Source organism: Xenopus tropicalis, chromosome 5 (assembly GCF_000004195.4).
Source record: "Xenopus tropicalis strain Nigerian chromosome 5, UCB_Xtro_10.0, whole genome shotgun sequence".
Classification (NCBI taxonomy): Eukaryota; Metazoa; Chordata; class Amphibia; order Anura; family Pipidae; genus Xenopus; species Xenopus tropicalis.
This window is the reverse complement of record NC_030681.2, coordinates 125,107,934-125,118,406: the sequence shown is the minus strand read 5'-3', so window position 1 is coordinate 125,118,406 and position 10,473 is coordinate 125,107,934. Positions and strand designations below refer to the sequence as shown.

General features: G+C 39.6%; 1 protein-coding gene across 2 annotated transcripts in view; it reads left to right on the top strand.

Moving 5' to 3' along the window:
• Nucleotides 1-486: 486 nt before the first annotated feature.
• Nucleotides 487-10,473, top strand: part of farsb (phenylalanyl-tRNA synthetase subunit beta) — a 34,925-nt gene continuing 24,938 nt past the window's right edge. The window contains exons 1-11 of one of the 2 annotated variants that reach the window (XM_031901685.1): nt 487-610; nt 3,036-3,091; nt 4,505-4,659; nt 6,003-6,075; nt 6,692-6,807; nt 6,998-7,148; nt 7,978-8,086; nt 8,288-8,358; nt 8,767-8,828; nt 8,912-8,963; nt 10,090-10,151. In XM_031901685.1, coding sequence (XP_031757545.1) covers nt 502-610; nt 3,036-3,091; nt 4,505-4,659; nt 6,003-6,075; nt 6,692-6,807; nt 6,998-7,148; nt 7,978-8,086; nt 8,288-8,358; nt 8,767-8,828; nt 8,912-8,963; nt 10,090-10,151 — 1,016 coding nt within the window. In that variant the 5' untranslated portion in view covers nt 487-501. 2 annotated transcript variants of the gene reach the window in all.

Genomic DNA, 10,473 nt, shown 5'->3' with positions numbered 1-10,473 from the left:
ATTGTGAATGTTGGCATCTGACTAAGTCTAGGCTTTAATGTTTTTCTTATCTTTGGTCATAATGCACCAAACACCATTAACACAGAAGAGCAGAAATATTGCAAGGTCTTTGGGACAATGATTGAGTAGCTTTATATTACTGCAACTCAAGTGTAAAAGCTCTACTACAAGGGAGATTGTGTAGGACAGTGTTGGACAGATCACAAGTCAAATGTAGTTGCATGGGTTAAAAAAAATGGTGGAACTGAGAAAATGTGTAACTTACATGGAAGGTTTGCCATCTGGCGTGACACACAAGTGTAGGGACCTATAGGGTTAACAATGCCTATAGAGTTAAACCCTACCTTCCTTATTTCACTGTTACTGGGCAGAAGCCCATATATCCATTTTTCCTATTTACATATTGTACTTTATTGGCCCATAGGTATGACCTCCTCCTGCCACACTTTAATATAGTGTTTGGTTAGGGTGGATCTTCCTTCTTGGCCCTCAGCAGTGTGGATGTACTCCAGGAAGCGTGGCATCCACACGACCCAGAAGTGTTTGGCCCTAGAGAAAGCCACCATCTCTAGTGAAGTCGGGGAGCAGGAACCCCGTGACCAAGGATTTAGTAAGCGCAGAATATCTTTTGTAATAACACATTCTAGGGACGGGAGATGTTCAGTAATAGCTAGCAAGAGCAGAATCTTTACCCCAACCAGCAGAGATAGCTGGGAGTATTTGCCTTTACAGGCTCTACTGCCTTAGTGAAGGGACAACAGTAGTGACAAGGGTATCAGGCATTGTCTTCTCCGTGATCCACATCTGCTGTTTGGGATCCTGACCATTAATGTGGATACAATAAGTATAAAGAATTGCTTAGCAACTACTCTCCACAGTGGTGCATCTTTACATTACTTTCTCTACTTTGGTATTGTGAGTATTGCTAACGGTGTAGATCATTTGTCTTTGACAAATAATTCATTTCTATTTGAGTTTGCTGCAAGAACCTTCTCTTGTCCTTTAATCCTTATTTTTGCACACGGCATAAGTGAGTTGTAGTTGTACTACCTCCCCCTTGATCCTTCCACATAGCGAAGGCCCATCCTGTGTGTTAGAGTCAAGTGTACCCGATGCTTTAAACATTCCTAGGTGGTCATTGTCTGTTTTACAGCCAAAAAGGGGTTACAGAAGGGAACGCTGCATGCCGACAACATAAAAGATTATGGTGTCTAATTGAAATAGATTGATTGCCGGTAAGGTTGCCTCCTCACCCCTTTAATACCGACCACATAATATATCCACATCCTGCATGGCTGCACATACTGCAGTCTGCATTTGCATTTCTTGCTAATTAGCCAGGCAAAATGTGTTTTCAATATGTGGCTTCTATTAAAGGTGTATGTAGATGCAGGAACAAATCACATCATCCAGTTTACATAAACTGTGGGGTTAAGATTTTGTAGGATCCTACAAAATCTTGTGCTGTTGTGTTACAAGATTTTGCGGGTGGGCTAAAATCTGACCTACAAAATAAAAAATGTTTTCAATATAGTTAAGCAAAAATGTAATCTATAAAGGCTGGAGTTGGCAGATGTCTAACATAATAGCCAGAACTCTACTTCCTCCTTTACATCTCTCTAAGCTGTTAGCACTCAGTAGCCAATCAGTGACTTGGGCAGGGGGGGCATATGGAACATAACTGGAGTTTTGGTTTAAATGTTAGACATCTGTGCACTTCAGGCTTTATAGATTACATTTTTGCCTAACTATAATGAAAACATTTTTATTTTGCAGTCTATTTTACCCAGTAAATGCTCCCAACATACATAACACGTTAGAGGAGCATGCTTTTTCAGATTTTTCACCATTTTCTGTGGGCTATAGATTATGCTGACTGGGGGCAGGCATTGGATGTATTATTTGCTGAAAACACTTGTGGAGTTCAAACACCTTTCAAAACTTGGGGGAAATTGCAACACAAAATGTTAAAAAAAATAGGCTGTCACCACTAGGGCAGCTGTCACATGTAGGAATTAGTCTTATATTATAGGGCTGGTGATGGCAACTATGGCTTTCAATGGAATGGCTAAAGCAGAGAACAGATTTTGTATGAATAGACAGAGGGAGGGAGACGTGAAACAGAACAAGATTTAACACTAAAGTGCGTTGCGTTCAATTTTAACTTCAATAATTCAGTACTTCCGCTGCTTATAGAGGCATAACATCTATATCGCAGGTCTTTGACAGGCACTGCAGTGATCATGCACCGCTGTAGTAAATATATCAGACAATGGCAGAAGGATCAAGTCAACAACAGGCACAGGAAAAGCGCCAACGCTGCTAGTTTCCTAATTTACGGTCCCTACTCTTGCGTTCCAAACCTCTTTGGAAAGCTGTCAAGCAATGCCAAATCCTTATTGGCTGACTGATGTTTGAGCCTATTTTTATTGGTTCTGGAGGAAGGCGTAGCATAGGCCGGAGGCAAAAAATGATGATGTAACTCACAGGACCAAAGGGAAGCCTGCCCGAAGCAGTGCCTGATTAATTTCTGCAGATATGTTGCGATATGTGACTACATTCTCTTGTTTTAAATAAATTATAGGCGTGTAGTTTATATGTCGTTCTCTCAACTGGAATGGTTTGTGCGCTCAATTGATATATAGTAAAGGGATTCAGGCACCAGGGACAGCCCTACATGTGTTGCCGGCTTGGTAGTGAGAATTGCGTGAGCTGGTGCGGGCCGGTGTAGTGATTACAGAACCATGCCGACTGTCAGTGTAAAGAGGGATCTGCTGTACCACGCTTTGGGCCGCACTTACAGTAAGTGGGTTATACTTGGGGTTCATACACTTTTATTCCTATAGTCCTTAGCCACCTGGTAAGTACTCAAACTTTCAGCCAGCTGCACAGGTCCTCTGAGTCCAAAACTGAACACCCAGTTACCAACATTTAGACTGGGGATACAAATGAGATCACAGTTATGGTACAAATATTGCAGTAGAATTGATCAAATGAACTATCCTTTATAACTGGACAATATCGTTCTCTTTCAGCTGATGAAGAATTTGATGAACTCTGCTTTGAATTTGGCCTAGAGTTGGATGAAATTGTAAGTATGGTGGTTCCAGAATGGATCTTGGGGATTACACTCTACATGGCATCACTTGTTTTGCTGTACAGGAGTTTGTTTGATGATCTGGTTCCATGCACAGAAATGCTTGCTCTGCACTTTTGCCAATTGAGTGTTGGATGAGCACATTTGGGCAAGTCATGATTATGATACCAACCAACCCGCTTGTTAAGCTCCTCTACTGACCTGCTCCTCAACTCCTCTCTCATTCCCTCCTCACATGCTCGCATTCAAGGCTTTGCAAGGGCTGCACCTCTTCTCTAGAATTCGCTCCCACAATCTGTCTGACTTTCTCCCAATCTCTCTGCCTTCAAAAGATCTCTAAAAACATGTTTATTTAGAAAAACGTACCCTCATTTAGTTAAGCATAACCTTAGTAGGCTGCTAAAAGCAATACCCTGTGCTACGTATCTTACACTGCTTAATTCTGATCTTGCCCATTCCCACACCTTGTGTCTCAACACTTTCTCCTTTTGGGCAGGGCCCTCTTCACTCTCTTGTATCAGTTGTTGGTTGTTTTGTATGTAATAATGTATGTCCAATGTATAAACCCACTTATTGTACAGCACTGTGGAATATGTTGGCGCTTTATAAAGACATGTTAATAATAATAATAATAATAATACTAATGGGTATCTTACATCAACACTAGCTGATCATCCTGTGTCCCTAACACATTTCCACACAGTGGTCAGTTGTATCAGAAACTTGCCTGTGTATTTTTTGAGTGTGGAAGTAAACCGACGCTTAGTGGGATCAAACCTAGGACACCAGCACAGCAAGACTGCAGAGCTAGCCACCCTGCTGAGTTGCATATTTTTAATATTGTTTGTACCAGTCCACCCAACAAGTGTGCAGGCTGTATGGCTAGCACATTCGGTGCCCTCTGCCCCCCACAGCTGCACTGTACGTTCTGATCTGCCACAAGTATTCTATAACTGGATTGCAATTTAAACTAGAACTCCAGCTTAATAGGGGCATAAACTGAGGACCAGTCGATTACTGAGAATAAAGAACAAAAGGAATTCTGGGAATGAATTCCAAACTCCTAAAAAAAATCTCATTTACATGGATTTAGCCTATAGGATAAACCCATGTAAATGGGATTTTTTTTTTATGAGTTTGGAATTCATTCCCAGAATTCCTTTTGTTTGCTTTTATCTGTATGAGGTAGTCTCCTCAACCTTAATGATTTGTTTGAGAATAAAAAACACACTGTTATTGATTAGTTCCTCCTTCAAGAACAAGGTGCTATCCCTATTTTCTAGATACTTAGTACATACATGCATACAATAGCTTACAGCTCTAACATAAGCCCTTTCGTCATGAATCGATTACGAATCGATGAAATATTTGCTCTCTGTTGCTGCCATTTCTTCCCTTGTGTTACAGACCTCAGAACGTGAGATTATCAGCAAGGAGAAGGGTGATGTAAAGGCAGAAGGTGCCTCCGATGTTATTCTATTTAAGATTGATGTACCTGCCAACCGCTATGACCTTCTGTGCATAGAGGGGCTGGTGCGGGGGCTACAGGTCTTCAAAGAAAGGTATGATTATCAGATGCTGACACAGGGTTAATGGGGAACTGATGCATTGTCTGCAGCTGAGGCAATGGATACTTTTCTTTTCATCTTCAAAAATTATTTGTTAGTCTACCGAAAGCGCCGATGTTGGATTGCATGGGCGCAACTCTCCATAATACATTCTGGCAACAACTGGCTAATACATTTCTGCCACTCCTGAAACTTGCCTCAGAAGTCAGAGGCACCCCAGTCAAGTTTGAGCATCTTTGGGGTCCAATCACTGTATATGCTATGTATGTGAACCTCTGCCTTTTCTCACTGTGACAGTTTACAGATAGGATTTGGCTTAAAAATGGATATGTTCACTGTTGTTTTCCTTTTATTGGGATTTGTAACAATGCATGTCATGGATGCTTTTAGAGATGTGTGGACCCTTATCTAAGGGGGGTGGGGAAACCTAGGCTATTAGAGAGATGCAGGGAGTTGCTGTTCATCAGCAGCTAGAAAACAGATTGGGCATCCTTGAAAATATCTGGCAGTTGTTATGACGCTTGCACCCTAGGAAACAATGCTCTTTCTTCCCTACCCTAAAACCAGCCCTGACAAATTGAAAGGGACACACTGGCATGAAGTGATTAGTATTCATCCTTATTCCTTCCCTTGCAAAGATGCAATTGGTTTTTACTTTTACTCATGCATGGGATGCTTTAAAGAGTTAGTAAATCTGGCTAAAATTTAGTCCACTGACAGAAACTATTCCCTCTAAATTAGTATTACAGGTATGGGAACCTTTGTCTGGAAACCCATTATACAGAAAGCTACGAATTATGTGAAGGCCATCTCCCATGGACTCCGGTTTAATTAAATAATTCAGTTTTTCTTTGTAATAATAAAGCAGTACCCTGTTCTTGATCCTAACTAAAATATAATTAATCCTTAAGTATCTTTGGGGGTGTAGTTTTCCTTTAAATATGAGCTAAAACATGAATACAGATTACATTGGCAGGTATAATATATATGTATTTGTATTTAATTCCCCTTCTTTGACCAAACAGTGATTAAACATGGTAAAATAATTGCTTAGCTTTACTAACATGGCCTGTAAAGGATTACTTTTAATTCACAGAAATGTAAAGCCTTTTGCAAAATGTACCCTACTTAATGTCAGTAAAATCACCTAAAATGTGTGTGTATAATTACACTAAAATAATAATTTTTTTTATTTTTGTGTGTGTTGCTGATTAGTTAATGACTTTTAATTCCTTCTTTTCTTAAGGGGCTAGTCTTTAGAGCTGCCATTTTCCCATATCACATTAAGTAAAAAAATATATATGTTTAATATATTTGTATAATATTTTCCTTTGCAGGTTAGAAGCACCAAGGTACAAGAGGATCACTCCATCAGATCAAGGGCTGCAGAGACTTTTCATCACAGAGGAGGTACATCCCTATTTATACATGTTAAACACCTACACTTAAGTTTAGTTATGTTTTTGTTATGAGTTGTCAACAGTGCATGTCAACAGTTGTCAAAATGTGTGCCATGCATGCAATCCCATCTGACCACAAAGCCTTTTTCCAACATTTTTAAGTTGTGGCTTCTTTTGTGCCACACTCCCATACAGACCAGTGTTATTCAGAGCTCTAGATATGGTTGACTGGTGCAACTCTACCCCAATCTCAGCTACTAGACTCTCTGGTCGGATTGAAGCAGATAAACATCAGAAGACTCTTCTTTGCTCAGTAATTTATCTTCTGATAGATGGATGGCCAAACTGAACAGCTCATAGCACTGCTGATTCAAATTCATTATTTTGCAGTAAATACTGCTTATATCTTGAAACTAGAAAAACAAATGCAGATTGCAAAGGAGTTCAGAAGAGCACTCCCCATTAATTTGTCCCCATTAACTTGTACAGCGGAAACATTGCTTTATTGGACCTTATATTGGTTACATTTATTCTCTCTATTACACAATCAATTTCTGTATTTATTAGATAAGAGTTACTTAATTTACAATAAGATTTTTAGGCATTCATCATGTTTTCTCCTCTAGACTGCTGTAGTTCGCCCCCATGCAGTGGCTGCAGTACTCCGGAACATTACATTTACTCAGGAACGATATGATAGTTTCATTGATCTGCAGGAGAAGCTTCACCAGAACATCTGCAGGTACCTATAACTTCTACAGATAACTGTGCTTTTTATAGCTGGCTTTGTGATTTTGTATGTATATGTGTGTACCATATTTGTACACACATACAGTGCATACATATCTACATGAATAGTTTGTTGCCGTGCTGGGGGCAGCGGTGCATGTTATTCCTTGCAAGTCTGACATTCATTTTGGTTTAATTAACAGGCGGAGGACTTTGGTGGCAATTGGCACACATGACCTGGACACTATCTCTGGCCCATTTGTATACACAGCTAAACCACCTGCAAGTATTAAATTTAAGGCCTTGAACCAAAGCAAGGAGTTAACAGCCCCAGAGCTAATGGACCTGTACAGAGTGAGTACCAAGCCTTATGTTATGTAGTGCTCTCTGGTGATGCAGGAAGTTGAATTTAACAGCTGGTGGGCCACAGGACTTCCCTAACAGAAAATGCTCAATCAACTTTAATAATCTTCCATATTTAGTTTTTTCTCTTAGGGGATGCACAAATGGCCATAGCCTGAATAGCGGCTACAGAAGTGGTTCTACAGGGCTGTAATTAGCCCTCTTATTACCTTAGTAGTGATTTTATTTACTTGCATGCCTAAATGGAGAAGTTTAGTTTATCAAGAATCTGTATTTACTATTTTACTATATTTAATTTAAGAATGTATAGATAATTGTACAACAGATTTTTTTTTTTTTTTCTTTTAATAAGCTTAAATAAAAACCGCAACCTTAGTGGCCATAAATATATGGGATTTTGTGTATTCAGAGGCAAACCATATTGCATCTGTTATTCAAAAAATACTTTGTAAACCAAATCAGGCAGCAGCGATATGGTTAGCTTGCCATTATTGAGGCATTTGCTAAGGAGTCCTGTTATATTAAAGGTTTTCTTGGGTTGCAGCATGGGTACTGGAACCAGTGAATCCTTTGTAGTTTTACAAAGAAGAAATGTTCTTGTGAATTACGCAGCCCTTCCTCATTAAAGGGCTTTAGGGAGCTCTTCAAAAACCAGTACACCTAGGAATTTGCACAGTCTTGAATACTGCATGAACTGCTATCTAAACAATAATACAGTTAGTGTCCATAAAGGTAATAGGAAGGAAAGTCCCTCTCTTACCATTGCTTGTGTCCCTTGTCTGGAGCAGTATAATGAACTGATCATGTGTTCCTCACCCAGACTGACAGCCATATGAAGCACTATCTGCACATTGTTGAGGATAAGCCTGTTTATCCAGTAATCTATGACCGCAACGGAGTGCTGCTGTCCATGCCGCCGATCATCAATGGTAAGAAGGTAGAATTAGCAATGCTAAGGTTGAAAGTGCTGCGTATTGTAATCAAGAATAGGTGTTTTTGCATTTCCTTTCCAGCAATACAGACCTTTACTATTCACCTGTTAATGCAAGCATGCTGCTTTCTGTCATTAATGCATCTACTATTTGCATCGTTCAACTGCATTGGTAAAGTGTGTATATCTTTTCATGTAGGGGATCATTCAAGAATCACCTTAAATACTCGCAACGTATTCATTGAATGCACCGCAACTGATTTGACAAAGGTAATGCCCAGCTGTAACTGATTTAGCTCAGATATATGTTTTGGGCAATGCATTCTTTTTTTTTTTTTTTTTTTTTTTAAATTGTTTTTATTGAATTTTATTTAACATAAAGAAAGAAGCGAGAGGAGATAGGAAAGAATGGAAAATAGCATGTTACGGTTCTTGGCACAGACAGTCTAGACAATAACTTCCTTATGTAGCACTTAGTACAGGCATTGATTTTCTTACATTGGTTCGAGCTAGACATATGCAGCCTAAACATAGGTAGATGTATAGACATCTGTGTTTTGCTGTTAATTTGTATTTATGTTAATAAACTGTTTCCCAACGTATATTGTTTACTGTTGTTTCCGAGGGCAGTGCATTCTTAGGGGCTATTGCACTTAAAAATGTTTTTTTGTTTCACAGGCCAAAATAGTCTTGGATATTATGGTCACCATGTTTAGTGAATACTGTGCTGAACCATTCACGTGAGTAAATTGCAGTAGAAACCTGGTGCTTTGGCAGTGAGCAATATTTATTTATAAATGTCCCGTGTGTTATTGCTTTGCAGTGTAGAGGCAGCAGAAGTTATTCAGCCAGATGGATCGACTTCTATTTACCCAGTAAGTAGCCTACACCTTACTGTCATTTTGTAATTATTACTGGATGCTGAATTTAAACCCATTTCAAACCCATGCCACCTTTTATATACATTTTAATGGACCCTTTTTTCTTTATATGCACCATATTAGATAATTGCCACACAGTGGCAAATAGAGACTGTATGCAAAACCATAGGCTATACCTAATGCTCTCTAAATCTTCCCAGTAAATACCAGTGCATATGGAAAGTCATTACTTTTGACTGAATGTAGGCCTGATTTATCAAATCCCTGGATGTAGGGATGTAGTCATGGTGGCTGCCATTCATATTTTAATAGGGCCCATATTTGCATGGCTTATGACTACAATGCAGTGATCATAGGCATGAAACATGGGGCATTTTATGGGCAAAATGTGTTTAAATATACCCATTTGTTCAACATGGGCCAAAAGAGTAGGGCTTGTGCTGAACATCTGTTTTTCTGCTGTTTTATTTTAAAAATAATCTGTCATGTTTGTTATGTCTGTAGTGCTATGTACGTGTAATTCATGGCTCTCTCAATACCTATGGGTTGAAAGCCTTTCTCAGACTGTTGCTTCCAAGAAATCACTTATTCACTGTTACTGGGAAAGCACATATAATAGTTATATATAAAACTCTTAGGGGCAGATTTATCAAAATACTGTGGGCGACTAATCTTCCCAAAATGCCTTCTAACCCACAATAAAGTGAATCGCCTGTGGAAAGGCCTATGCCTCATTCATTTACCAAAGTCACACAAAGTTTCCTGCAGGAGGCAACTTCGGACCACTCTGCAAAAACAAAGTGACACATATGCTTTTCCACTGGCAATTCACTTTATTGCAGATGGGAAGGCATTTTGGCATCCAAGCTTTACTGCAGGTGACTAATTTTCCTGTGGGCCATCACCCTTAACAGGCTGGCTGTGATTGCCTTCTGAATATGTCAGTGTGTCCGTTGCCTAGCCTGGTAAATGTTTAGTGACCAAACTGATCTGTAGCCTGTCAAATAAATCCTGTTTCCCATGACTAGTAGGTCCCCTCCATGGAAATTTTATACTGTTAAATTGTAAGGGGTGATTCTTGTGTGCTTAGGCAGTTTATTCTGTTTTATTTTAATCACAGGAACTGGCGTACAGGAAGGAAGTGGTACCTGCTGAGAAGATGAACTCTAAAATTGGAATCAGGTGAGGGGCATAGTGCAGTGTTCTGATGGGACCCAGGCCTGGACTGGCAATCTGTGGATTCTGGCAAATGCCACAGGGGCTGCTGTAAGATGCCATATACAGTCACTGTTTGTTGAGCTGTTTGGGTCTCTGTAATTGAAATGTCAGGGTCTATTTTTATGTCCAGTCCAGACCTGATGAGGCCTGTTTGATGGTCTTCTCTGCTCAGGTGCCACAGAACTTGTAGTCTACAGGTTGGAGCACTTGTATTCTGGTCACAGACATCTTTGTCCTGACAAGCAATTTAAGGACTAATGGCACTAGAATTACATTTTTATGCACA